This window comes from Alexandromys fortis, unplaced genomic scaffold, assembly GCF_014885135.2.
Source record: "Alexandromys fortis isolate MF-2015 unplaced genomic scaffold, M_Fortis_MF-2015_v1.1 scaffold_8_9099976_23576923, whole genome shotgun sequence".
In the NCBI taxonomy this organism is placed as follows: Eukaryota; Metazoa; Chordata; class Mammalia; order Rodentia; family Cricetidae; genus Alexandromys; species Alexandromys fortis.
Window position 1 is genome coordinate 11513970 of NW_026067899.1, and position 13776 is coordinate 11527745.

At 44.5% G+C, this 13776-nt stretch overlaps 1 protein-coding gene across 1 annotated transcript in view; it reads right to left on the reverse strand.

Annotated features, from left to right (window-relative positions):
- Nucleotides 1-13776, reverse strand: part of Tanc1 (tetratricopeptide repeat, ankyrin repeat and coiled-coil containing 1) — a 227565-nt gene that overhangs the window by 134683 nt on the left and 79106 nt on the right. Inside the window, exon 3 of the mRNA XM_050121991.1 lies at nucleotides 4982-5061. Within this exon, the coding sequence (XP_049977948.1) occupies nucleotides 4982-5042 (61 nt within the window). The 5' untranslated portion in view covers nucleotides 5043-5061. The remainder of the gene's footprint in view (nucleotides 1-4981; nucleotides 5062-13776) is intronic.

The following is a 13776-nucleotide window of genomic DNA, read 5'->3' on the forward strand; positions in this document are numbered from 1 at the left end:
CAAAACCAAAACCAAAAAAAAAAAAAACAAACATTATCTACTGTGAACTTTAATTGGATTAGATATCAGATAAAAGTATGTTTCATTTCTTGACAGCAAGACCAAAAACAACAAAACTCTAGCGGAGCTGGCTGCTCGTTAAGTGCTGGCTATTATCACGAGCTACACACCAAGTCAGTCTGGAGGGGAAAGACACCTTCCCATTGTCTCTGACTTAAGAACCCTCCCTAATGGGAGGCAAAATGCACCTGACCCCACAGACATGAAAAATTTACACGCACTCTCCCAGCTTCTTTGCAGAGAGAACCACGCATGTGATCCAGGCTTAGCTGTTCTACAAGTACTTGCCATGATTTCCAGTTCTCCTTGCCTAGTCCTAAGCCCCCTCTCTTCCAGATGAATTTTTATATCAATTTTATGCTGTGTTGGAAATAAAGAAACACACAGGATGAGGTCGAAATGTTCTATATGGTACTACGATATTCTCTCTAGACCACAGGATATAGACATCTACCCATGGCCCTACTGTAAACTAGCTTTGTGTCACCATCATTGACAGTGTAACAAATACACCAAACGGAGCACTCTGGTGTGGCCGTTTTCAATAGGAGAAGTCGGATACCCGTGGGGGAAGCTGCCATATCGTCTAGTCAATTTTTTTGTGAACCTAAAACTATCCCTTTTGAAAATCTTTAAAAAAAAGTCCTCAAATGTATTGGTATTTTATATTTTAACAAATAAAACTTGCCTAAAGATCAGAATACATAGCTAAACCACTAAAAGCCAGGGAGTGGTGGCACATACCTTTAATCCCAGAACTCACAGGACAGAGGCAGAGGGAACTCTGTTAGTTCAAGGCCACCCTGGGCTACCGAGAGTTAATCTGTCTAAAAGAGAAAGGGGAGCTCCTGCAAAGGTGATCCCAGCGTTTTGAATTCCACGCCTTTAATCCCAGCCATAGGGAGGTGGAGACAGGAGCGGTATTGGCTGGGTAGAGAGAGGAATATAAGATGAAAGGAGACGGGAGTTCGGTGCAGTCTGAGGTTTGGCAGAGACAGATGTAGTCTGAGAATTGCCCCTGCAGTCTGAGGACAGGATCGCCCTTTTGGTCTGAGGATTCGGTAAAGGTACAAGGTCTCTCTAGTGGCTGGCTGCACTGCTTCTCTGGTCTCTCAGCTTTCACCTCCTAGTATCTGACTCTGGGTTTTTATTATCAATACCAATTAGAATTCGTGCTACCCTCGAAACCAAACTATTGTGTTGAGGGCAGGCTTCTATCAGTGACGAAGCATATTTCGCGGTCCAGGATTTGATCCCCAGGACTACAAGAATCAACAACAAAGGAGGGATTTCATCAGGAAGTAATTGAACGGTACAGATAATTTTAGGGGAACTACTTGGCTTGAAATAATAAATATGTGTGTGTGTGTATATATACATACACCTAGGAATTTAATATTTATTTTTATTCAGTCTTGAGTCATCAATAAAGTTTTATCATTTATTTCAGCATAAAGCTTGCAGATTTATTATTAAAGACTTCTGCTGTTTCAACATGGAACGTTATTCATTTTCTCTAGAGAAGAGAGGCTGGCTTCCTCTGCTGGTTTAACGTGCTCGACACTCTTGTTAGGTTCAGCTCTCAAATCAGACACTCCTGACCGTAGAATACAGCAGTTAACCCATTTAATAACAGTTTAATAAGAGTTGCATGAAAACCATCTGGTAAGATAGGTCAGATGAAATCAAGAAATTAAGTAGTAGGTGGCGAACCTCTCTGAAGGGCTTTGGGATAAAGATGGAGCCTAATGTGCTGATTTTAAAACAAGACTTTGCCATGAAAATGGGAAGAAAAAAGGAGACATCTTTGTCTAACACACCCTTCTACTGTGGCTAAATACTGGTTTTTAAAATATATATTTATATATTATGTGTGCACCATATATATGTATTTATATGTGTGTGTGTATTTACATATAATGTGCACACTCACATTAAAGGACAAGCTTCAGAAGTTAATTCTCTTTCCAGAATGTGGAAATGGGGATCAAATGCAAGTCATCCTGCAGGCTTAGAAGCAAGCACTGTACCAGGTGAGCTATCTTGATAGCCTTTAATATTTATTTTTGCTCCCACAGACCTAGTTCAAGGCCAAGAGACAGATGTGGCTCATTTTTTACTGACGGAACTTCAACAAGGGCAAAGAGAACATGCACCCCCAAAACACTTCAGAATTTGAGATTTCATTCCCCAACATGCCTCTCCAGTTTCCAGAAACTAAGATTTTGCCCATCTACCAGCATAGATGGAAATGCATAATCATTTTTAAAAAGAATTTTGCTAATTTTAGAGTTCCGTCAATGGGATTCAATCTCACATTTTATGAGATTTATATATAAATATAATTTGAGTGTCAACACTTGCTAATTTTTTTTCCACACAGCTTAAGGTAGATACGTCGGATATATTCTTTTAGGGACTGAAGCTGGAAAAAAGCCTTTTCAATACTGGGGATACAGCTCATCTGCAGAATGCACTAGGAGTTGACAGCCCTAGGCTGAACCCTTAGCTGTGGCTGTGAGTCAGAACTAGTAACATTTAGCCTGGTGTGGCAAGCACAGGGCTGTGATCCCGGCAACTGGGAGGCAGAGGCAGATAGAGCATAAACTCAAGGCCAGGCTGGGCTGCTCACCAGAAACTTTGCCTCAAAAACAGCACCAAAAATAAAACAATCAGGCAGAGGGGGCACACGCCTTTAGTCCCAGCACTTGGGAGACAGAGGCAGGTGGATCTCTGTGAGTTTAAGGTCAGCATGGTCTATGAGTTCCAGGACAGCCCAGGCTACAAAGAGAAACCCTGCCTCGAAAAAAAAAAACAAAACAAAAACAAAAATAAGCAAAGAGCGCTGCAAAGCCTGCACATGCTGGAGGAGGAGTGGTTGGTTACCAAGTCTCACAGCTGTCTCAGGCCGCTAGCGTTAACTCAGAGACTCAGCTGGGATTCACTGAGACGATGAGCTGGCACAGAACTCAACATAGAAGTTGTCAAAACCCAAGTATTTACCCAAATCTTTTCACATGACTTCATCTGGATGTAAAATCCCAACTGCTTTGTTCCCAACATGACACAAACCAGGTTCCAGTTAACAGCAAGGAACACAGACCATACAGATGCTTTATACAAAATGTTCCCATTATGTTTTCAAGCCAGTGTGCCCGAGTGAAAAACCCAGAGTGTGGGAACTGTGATAAAGACAGGACTCAGAGAAAAAGCAGTAGTTCCTCTCAAAAGGCCAAAGGGAGACCTAAGCCCCAAGTCCCATGTTTTGAAACTGGAAACCTTTCAAAGGCAAACTATGCTTGCTGTCTGGCCTGCCTGAAGGCACAGGTGCCGAACATCATTTCAACTTATTTCCCATGGTCCTGGCACCCTGGAAGAGGACAGTCTTTGTTGAGAGATGCTGTTACTCTATAGGTGGTTTGGCTTGCAGACCCCTGGTCCTGGAAGGGAGTGGGGGTGGGTACCTGCTTGCTTGGCAGCTCCATCCCAAGACCTAAGCTGTCTACATTTATGCTAAAAATTACAAAGGTCTCGAAGGCAACAAATAAAGTCTCCAGAATTAGTATCAGATGAGCCAAAACTTTGAAAAAAAAATTAACTGCTTTCAGAAAAATAATGAGAAAGACATTTTGGCCCTGACCCAGCAGAAGATGAATGTGCCCTGGGAAAGAAATTATGTGAACTAAAATTTCTCCATAGTAACAATTCTAATTAATTATTCAAAGCTAGGGGTTGATTTTCTAAGGTTATGAGATAACTATGCAGTCTTCTGTTTATATCATTAAAATCTGCTTCCTTCTATTCTTTGTATCTGTTTACCCAGGCAGTAATGAGAAGCGTGTAATAGAATCCTAACAGCAACCATGTAATAAAGGATCCACTGTTGAGGTGAGATTGCCACTTTGCAGGCTCTGTTTAAGGGATAATTAGTAATAAGCAGAAACTTTATCTAGGTCCACATAGCCAAAATATCCAGAGGTCTACAGAGCCCTTTATAAAAAGCATAGAGACAAATCAACAATGTATAAGGCCTTTTGAATTACAAGTTAATTATAATTGATGATGCTAAGTTTATTTATCTATGATGCCGTCACAGAAACGAAAACTGAAATATTACTTGACATTAAGTCATTTTAAAAGGCGCCACTTGCCAACAAGAGTAGATTTCACACGAGCTGAAAGAGAGGACTGCAGGGCAGCTCCAAAAGCTCCTTTGAACTGTGAATACAAACACACGAAGCATAGACTTTCTATCAAGAGAAACTGGGACGAAGAAGAGACTGACCGTGGCCAGAACAACCTTAGAGGAGGTGACCACATGGAATGTGATGCCACTCGGGTCACAATGGCCAAATAGGCACCAAAACACTACAGACAGGAGGGAAACCCAAGCCAAGTTAAACCGCTCTCCTCCCACTGAGTGAGCAGTCTGGCATGAAGTGGGGCTACACCTGTTAGGAATAAAATCTGATACCCCAAAACACAAGAACCAGTCAGGCAACAGTTGGTCAGACATAAAATTCAACTCCGTGTGGGACCAGGAAAGGGGCTTCCTAGAAATCAAACTCCTAAACACAACTGCTATCCTTCAACGTCTTTAACTGTGCTTCTGAATCTGAACGACTTTTAAAATTATGAACCTTTAACATCTTTCAGGGAAGGATTTGGTTCAAAATTGAAGCTTATTTCCAACATTGTGTCTCATTTAAAAAAAACAAGAAACTTAAGAACTACAGAGCCCTCATAACCCTGATCAGACGCAGAATGCGTAGAATGCACTCCAGAACACTGTTTGGTTTCTGAGTGTCTCCGGGTTGGTTCCACAGCCATGCACCTACCTAGCCTGTAGTGGTGGGATCTGGCTGCCCAGGGCTGCCTGCCATAACCCCCAAAAGAGCTCAACTCAACTTGGTGCACATACCTGTTTCCTTCTTGCTTCCCTTTCCTCCCTCTCGGCTCTTCTTCAGCACAGCCTTCAACATTGTCAACACTCTTCTGTTTCTGAAGAGAAAAGGGGAGGAGTTAAATGTAGGAGACACTGGGACTATCGCTTGCAAAATGACCTCATGTGTAATTCATGTTCAGAAAAAGATTAGTTAGGATAACCCAGAAGTACCTTGAGATTTATATGAATTCCCTATGAATAAACATGCAGTGGGAAACTACGGGGCAGAGACACCAGGAATGCAATAGAGCTTTCAATGAAGACATCAGGAGTTCACAGCCAGGTTAGAAAAGTGACAGCCGGCACAGGCAGTGCATTCTCCGCATTCCGCGTCTGATCAGGGTTATGAGGCTAAACTGGGCCCATTACTAGTAGTAAGGTACTTGGCAAGGTGATATAGACCTGCCAGCCCTAGCTCATGGAAACAAGAAGGAAACGCGAAATCACAAAGATATGATTAATAAGAGAGAAACTACACGGTTAAAAGAAATGCTTTTTTACAGGTGCCACCAAACCACAGACACCACTCTGGAAGGTTACTGGATTGGAACATACCTCGGAAGCATTTGCAAACCAAATACAGATGGAACCCATTTTAACCCTGATGCCAGGTGGCCCAATTAAACAGTGCAACACTCCCGTGCATTTTTACTATATATAGTTATGACTTTGGGAAGGAGATGAGGAGAATCCGCCTGTGGATGGCTGCTGAGTCCTTTAAAAGAATGAACTGCATTTTGCACAGGGGGGGGGGGGTGTTGAACTGAGTTTGTAAAAACAACACAATGGCCCAGGATTAAGATGAAACTGGAAACCATCTCTACAACAAGAAACAATGGGGCTATTATTTCCTCATGAAGCCCATGCACCAAGAAGAAGGCAGAAGGCATGCAAGCAGTGCCAAGCCCAAAAGGATGGGGCGCGAGGGGGGTGGGGGGAGCATGAGGCAACTTCCACTAGAGAAGGAATCCCAAACCCGCCTAACTTGAGAGCTTCAGGTGGCCTCAACAAGCTACATCTCAATGCTCGGAGTAAAGCAGTTTTGTGGCCCTCACTGAGAAGGATCAGGGGTCTCAACGTGCCGCCATCCCCAGAGCCACCACATAGCAAGCAGAGTGACCTTTCTTATCACGTGGTCTGTGCCTGTATTTATTTTTCCAAGCCTTTGTTTTACCAACAAAGAAACAGACCCTGGGAGACTGAGTCCACCCGGGGGTCACTCAGCTAATTAACAGCAAGGCCTGACCCCAAATATGCAGAGTTGCAGCTGGGCTCAGCGCCCCTTAGCTGGCTCATCCTCCTCAGCAGGCTGCCAGTGGCTGGCTGGCCTCTCGGCTCAGATCAGGGAGAGCTTTGGGCAAACAAACAAAACTGAACTATCTGAGGAGGAGGATATCTAGGAAGCCAGAGCGGTTCTTGGGGTTGAACCTTCCTACAAACAAGGCTTTACACACAAAAGGAGAATGGCTCAGGCCCAATTCTGCCTCTGAAGTGCTTCTTGAGTCACACAGTATCTCCCCATATGGAGCCCCATAGAAAACACAAATTTCTCCTGATAGTCATGCTCAAGACAGGGCAAAGTGATGTGGTCCTTTTAAAAGGCCATGAAAGCCAGACATGGTGGCACACGTCTGTAATCCCAGTAGTCAGGAGGCTGAGGCAGGAGGATCACCAGTTTCAGGTCAGCCTGGGCTGGTTAGCAAGACTTTCTCTAAAGAGTTTTTGGATTTGATTGCTTGTTTTTAATTTAAAGGAGGCGAGAGCAAATATTTAAAAAAAAAATAGAAGCTTGATAGACACACACATTTCATCTTCAAATCAACTGTCCGTTGTTCAAATCAACCATTCCATAAGCTTGGCCTAGACCCCTCAACACGTGCCATGGTGGCTCTCGCAGAGAGGCCTGTGCCTGACCCTCTGGCCATCTCAAGTAAAGGTCACAGTATGTCCACAAAGCTGCCCTTAATTGGCCATCAGGTCATTCCGAATCTGCGGCAGAACTACCATGCTACAGAGTAAGGTCTAGGTGACATTGATTTTTGGCACCCCGTTCCAGACATCCCGCTGGCCTGTGTCGGGAGCTCAGCTGTTTTTAGGACAGTTAGACCTATGTCAGCAGTCTTAGGGGTAACAGGCTATCAGGTATCAACTGTAGATTTCTCTCCTGGGTCCCCACTCTTCCACAAAGAGCTGACTTGGGGGAAAGTTTAAATTGTATTCTAAAAGCTGTCCAAACAATGACATGGAAAAATGAATCATATGTGAGTACAAAATAACTATACTACTCACTATCATAGCGTATGTGCATATGTACACACACACACACACACACACACACACACACACACCACGCGCGGGCATGCACGCAAACACACACCACAGTAAAGGTGGGAAAATAAAGACTCCCCAGGAATTAAATTCTGAAATCAACAAAAATCCAACTGAGTCATGCAAAATTTGTCTGGCCCAAAATTAAAAAAGAAGTCATAATCACAAGCCAGGCTAGCACTGACTTCAGCTCAGTGGATAGTGTACTTGTCACATATAAGTATGAAGACTTGAGCTCCAGTCCCTAGAACCCACGGAAAGCCAGAAAAGTCATACGGGACAGAGTACATTTGCAGCCCCCGTGTTCCTATACTGGAACAGAGAGAGGAGGATCTCCGGAAGGTCATAGCCAGCTAGTCTGTTGTCTGTAGTAATAAATAGGAGGCCTACCTCAAGGCAGATGACAACTGACACCACACACACTCACTCACTCACACTCACACACACGCATGCACATCATATACGCAAACACGTATATGCTCACACAAAAAGAAAAAAACGCACCAAAATTCTCTAGAAGATAAACTAATCATCAAAAGTTTCACTTTCGGTATTTCTCCTTTAGTTCCATCAAGTCTCTGAGGAAAGACCACAACACCCGTGTGTCAGACAGCAGAAACTCTGCTCTGCATGGTGTACTCTCTCTGTCATAGAACAGAACACCCTAGGAAATCAACAAGAAAAATTCAAAGGAAGATAAAATCCATCACAGCTGTCAATCACTTCAAGTCTTGGAGCCATACTAGCTATAAAGAGCTTGCTTCTACGGGGAGGAGGCAGAAATCTTTAATAAATAAATAAATTAATTAATAGGAAAAAAAAAAGAGCTTGCTTCTGAAGCGGCATGCATGCTGCCCGTCTATGCAGGGTTGAGACAATTTCCTAGCAGAGGGTAGGGACTGTGTTTATTCTCTAACAGACACAAACAGAAGCCAGAACACAGGCTCCACGCACCCACTCTGTTCTCAGTATTTGTTGACAGATTTAACCAGGCTCACATGAACATAGATGAGCAACTTCCCCCCAGATAAAGCAATTAGCCAACATTTATAGCAGTTTAAAATGGAAAGAGAACATTCCTATATAGTCTCGCTTGCAAGGAATACACCAAAACTCAGTCAAATTCATAGGACATCAGGGGATGAGAGTCGGCTAAGAATAGGCTGCATTTCTTAGGACCCCCTCGTGTCCACACCTAAATTAGCCTGCATGTGTCAGTCCAGTTATCCCAAACACCTAAAATCTTATGCTCTACACATTTCTTTTTTTTTATATTTATTATGTATACAATATTCTGTCTGTGTGCATACCCGCAGGCCAGAAGAGGGCACCAGACCTCATTACAGATGGTTGTGAGCCACCATGTGGTTGCTGGGAATTGAACTCAGGACCTTTGGAAGAGCAGGCAACGCTCTTAACCTCTGAGCCATCTCTCCAGCCCATGCTCTACACATCTCAGCTCAAGGAGCATCTCCTCTCCACCCACATCTGCTCAAAGCAAAACTCTCTGAAGATGCTTCGTCTCCCTGGTCCAAATAAAGTAGAGCTGAAGGGATGGCTCAGTAGCTGAGAGCACTCCCTGCTGCTGCAGAGCAGCTGGGCTTGGCTGTGAGCACCTATGCAGCAGGTCATATAGCCGGCTGCAAGTCCAGTTGAGGAAGATCCAACACCACCTCTTCTGGACTCTGAACAGCAGGTGCATGCATGCAGTGCACAGGAATACACACAGACCAAATGTTCATTCACGTGACAGGTAAAAAAAAAATGTAAGTCAATGAATGTTTCTTAAAGTTTCAGGGCATGAATTTAAACTCAAGTGTTTAACAAATGAGGGCTGTAGAGAAGGATCAATGACCAAGAGCACTTGAGGACCTGAGTTCAAATCCTCTGCACCTACATTAAAAAAAAAAAAAAACAGTGTGGTCCTACACTTCTTTAATGCTAGCACTCAGACAGAGACAGATGATCACTGGAACTTGCCAGCTGCCAGCCTACCTCTGGGTTCGGTGAGAGATCCTGTCGTCAAAGGAACAGGGCAGAAAGCGACAGCACAGGACACCCAACATTTTTCTCTAGCATGCACACCTGCACACACACGCACACACACACACACACACACTCATTCACACGCATCCAATATTTAACAAATTGAATAGAAACTCCTTATTATGACGTCACTGTCAGCCTAAGTATTAAGTATATCTCAGGCTGCTAAACATGACTGTTCAGTTTGTAAAGAGGAGCTCTCATCTTGATATTACTGGGCCAAAAGGAAACTTTACTTTTTTTTGGGGGGAAAGTGACTTTTCTACTTCCTTCTGTGTACAATAGCCTTTTCCTATTCCCTGAGTTCAGTCCAACTTTTAACAATGCCTTCTCCTCGGGGTCTCCAGGTTTGCACAGTCCATTTCTACTGCTGTATTTTTGTAGGTGAAAAATACTCAGTTCTACAAATTCCCCACAGCACCTCAACGTTCTTTACACAGAGCAAATGTTTTTATGCAAATAATTAAGAGGGTTATCAGGGGAAGGAAAACACAGTGGATGGTTAAGTCTTTCCACAAAGTTCTGATTAGTTATTTTAAAATTCCTCTGGTACCAGCTACTAATTGCCAAATTTATGGTCAGAGCACTCTGGTTCATACATGAAAAACAGATCTGTTCTCCACTGGCTACAAGGAGACTTTGTTTTGGTATTTCAAATATGCACACAAAACAGATCAGGGCAATGACAGAAAAGCCCAAGTCTGAAATCAATGCATTCTTCCTCAAACCGGGACAAGTTCAGCTCCAGAAATAACCAAGAGCTGCATTCCTGCAAGGCCAGCGCAAAGGCGGAACCCCTGTCCCGCAGAAAACCCTGCTAGCTCCCGAGGGGTCCTCTCTAAGCAAAGGTCACCTTCACCCAGGCGGCAGGACACTCCTGACTAGAACAGGGGCACCACCACTCCTCCTACAGCGCTGACAGTGAGGACCAGAGAGGCCGGTTAGAGAAAGTGAGCAAATGCAAACTCCATCCCAGGATCTCCCTCTCTTAGAGGCTTTCCTTAACCTTATGTTATTGACACTCCTGCTTTGCCCAGCAGCCTGGGATAGCCTGCATTATCAGACCCCCTTCCCCAACCAAGTATGCTTTCTCATTTCCACATCAACAGACATTTCTGAAGGAGCATGATGCTATCATCTGTAATTTTTACACCTCAAACAAACAAACAAGACTCATTTTGAGGGGCTAGAGAGAGAGTTCAGCCATTAAGAGCACTTGGTGCTTCTTGCAGAGGACCTGCGTTTGGTACCTAGCACACACATCAGGCATCTCAAAACTGTCTACACTTCAGTTCCCGGGGACACAGCATCCTCTTTTGGTCTTAGTAGGTAGCCACATGCACACGTACACACAGATACAAGTAATAAAATAAAATTTAAAGACTATTATTTTTATGAAGTCTTTAACGAACTGAATATGCTCAATTAAAATGCAAGTCCTGAGCAATGGGGGAACTGGCCCTGGGTCTTTAGGGTCAGTGAGTTGCAGAAATGGGGTTACAACCAGATTTTTCCAACAGAAGAAGGAACATGAGCTAGTGTTGGGGCTCAGACAGCCTAGATTTGGCAATGAAAGGCCTAACAGCAAAGCTCTGACATCCTGCCTTCCTTCCCTCCTTCCTTCCCCCACTTTCATTCTTCCCCACAGTCAGTCATGATGTCAGAACTCCTTCCCAAAGTGGGTCACAGAAACTAGAAACCCTCCTCTTAAAGTGAGCCATAAAGTCTGGCATAGTCCCCTAACACTCCCTCCCTACCTTCCTATGAAGGAGCTGGCCAAAGACAAAGTCTACAACCTACTTAGTCTCAAAGTCTGTAAAATACATGTTCCCGGAGTCCCGCCTGTCTGAAGCCAGGAAGGAAGAGCTATACACACAGAACCCAAGAAGGATGCGAACATAAAGGCCTCCTTGGGGCCCCAAGTCTGCTTCCAGTAGATCAGATCCTATTGTCCAATCACAGCTCTACCAGATCATCTGCACATTTAAGCATACAACGGACAGTTCTCACTGGGTTTGGGGGCTTGCAAATCTGAAGGACCTAACGACACAGAACTTTCTCTTTTTCTCTTGTACGAGCAGTCGTGATGTTTTCACTCTACACATATCCCCAAGTATCTTCTCCGTGCCAACCATAACGGACAAAGTCAAGCATACTAACCACGATGCAAGAGAGGCAGCAATGTTGACGGCCATGTCTGGAAGCTCAACAAGTCTCCTCTAGTTTCTCCACAAGGAAAGAAAGTGAGAAAGGTCCATGAAGGCTCAGGTTAGCCCTGTGGAGGGGGAAGATAAGCATGGAGACTCCTGGGGCTTGGCTAGGAACCACAGTCTTGAAGAGGTCTCAGCACCTCTCCCAGAGCTTTGTGGAGGATGGCACCCAGGCCAGGAGTCCTTCCTGGAGCTCCAACCCGCCTCGGGTTAGCTCCATAGAAACCATCTCTGAAAGCCATTTTCCTTCCCGTTAGGTTTTGATTCAAAAGGGCTACAATCTCCAACTAACCTCAGCTGCCTCGTTGACATGTGGCCATCAACTCCCTAAATAAAGAAGAGGTCCCATATGCAATGTGAGAGAAAGCCATCCACCTTTCACTCAGCCGAAGGGATCACTGGTTCCTGACCCCGCCCGCCCCCGGACTGGTTAAGTTCAAGTCCCTTCCACCAGTGGATGCTGCAATTTTTAAGAAGAAATTATTTCTTGTTCCCTTTCCCACCGTAAATCACAATGGTTGACAAACGCTCACCACACAAAAGGAAGGCCTCGGAGGGAGGCTGAGGTGCAGGTGATAAGCTTTTAGTATGAAAAGGGAAGAGACCTTAAAGACATTCTCCAAAAAGTGTTAAAAGGCACTCAGTCAATCAACGCCAGCTGGATGAAGTCTCGTATTAGAAATCTAAAGAAATTAAATTTTATAAATTGCACTGCATCTGGCCTCAAAGTGAAAAGGGTCAGACAACTTCAAAGATGCCTGTGAAAGGCGGCCATTCATTACAGAAACATCTCTTGCTTATGGAGCTGACAGATGAGTCTTTCACTTAATACCCCAGAATAAAAGACCTCAAAAAATCCCTTTTCCCCTTCGTTAGAAACTGGCAACGACTACTAACGAGGTTATAACCTCCACATGCCCTAATTTTCATTAGGATGAGAGATCTGGGGGCTTTGTTGTTTTCATTTAATTTTATTTTATATTTATGATTCTGGGTGCTTTTCTTGCATGTGTGTGTCTAGTGCCCATGGAGACCAGAGGAAGGTCTAGTTGGCTGTGAGCTGCCGTGTCTGGGCTAAAAACAGAACATGGTCCTCTGGAAGAGCGGTCAGTCCTCTTCACCAGTGAACCATCTCTCCAATCCTGGGGACTGCAATTCTTAATGCCCACTTAGTGTTTGAGTTTGTTTCTTTCTTTCTGTTTTTCAGTGTTCTGAGTCAGGGTCTCTTACTCTATCACAGTCCTGGCTATCCTGGAGCTTGCTATGTAGACCAAGATGAATTCCAGTTTAGTAGAGGTATGCGCCACCACACCCACACCCATCTCCTTTTCCTCAGTCTCTCCCTAGGTGATTCTAATATGTGGACAGCAACACTTACCACACATGCTGGGCTCCGCTCTGGGCACTTTGCATGTATGGAGTCATTTCACCTTCTTCAAAGTATCCTTTGGGGAAACAGGCCTGTCACAGAGCGGACACATGACAGCCTTGTTTGTTACCCATCCAGGCACCAGACTGTTTCGCACAGCTCCAGGCCTTGGCCACACAGTCTCTATGCCTTTCTTCCAGGCCTTGATGAACAAGTCAAGCACAGGCGAAGTTGGCCAAAATGAAAGAAATTTTTCAATTTTCAAGGGGGTTATGAGGGAAGGAGAGGAAGCAGCGTTCTATGCCTCAAATCTATCCTGAAAGAGAAGCTCCTCCACTGAGGTACCTACTGGCCCCCAGTGTTACTTCTGACTAGTGTTGTGGCTACAGGCACTGTGCAACAGAAGGTGCACTAAAGGTGGGAAGCCCAGGAGGTCACTGCACACACAGGGAGTGGAGAAGGACATGGGGGACAGAGACACCTGTGTTACGTGGACAGCGATTCATATCTCTCATGTTAAAGAGGAATTCCACTTTCGTCATTTAACACGTGTTAAATGTAGGACCTGTGGCAAGGGATGGCCTGATACTGTCTCATGTTCTCTACGCAGTTCACACAATCTAATAATATTGCAGGGTGTCACCACTGAACGTCCGCTCTAATGTCTGAGTGTGCCTGCACTGAAAACGCAGTGGGGAAGCCGAGCAGTAGTGATGCACAACTTCAGTCTCAGCACTTGGGAGGTAGAGGCAGATCTCTGAGTTCCCAGTCAACCTGGTCGAGTTCCAGGACACTGGGGCTCTTACACAGAAAAGCCC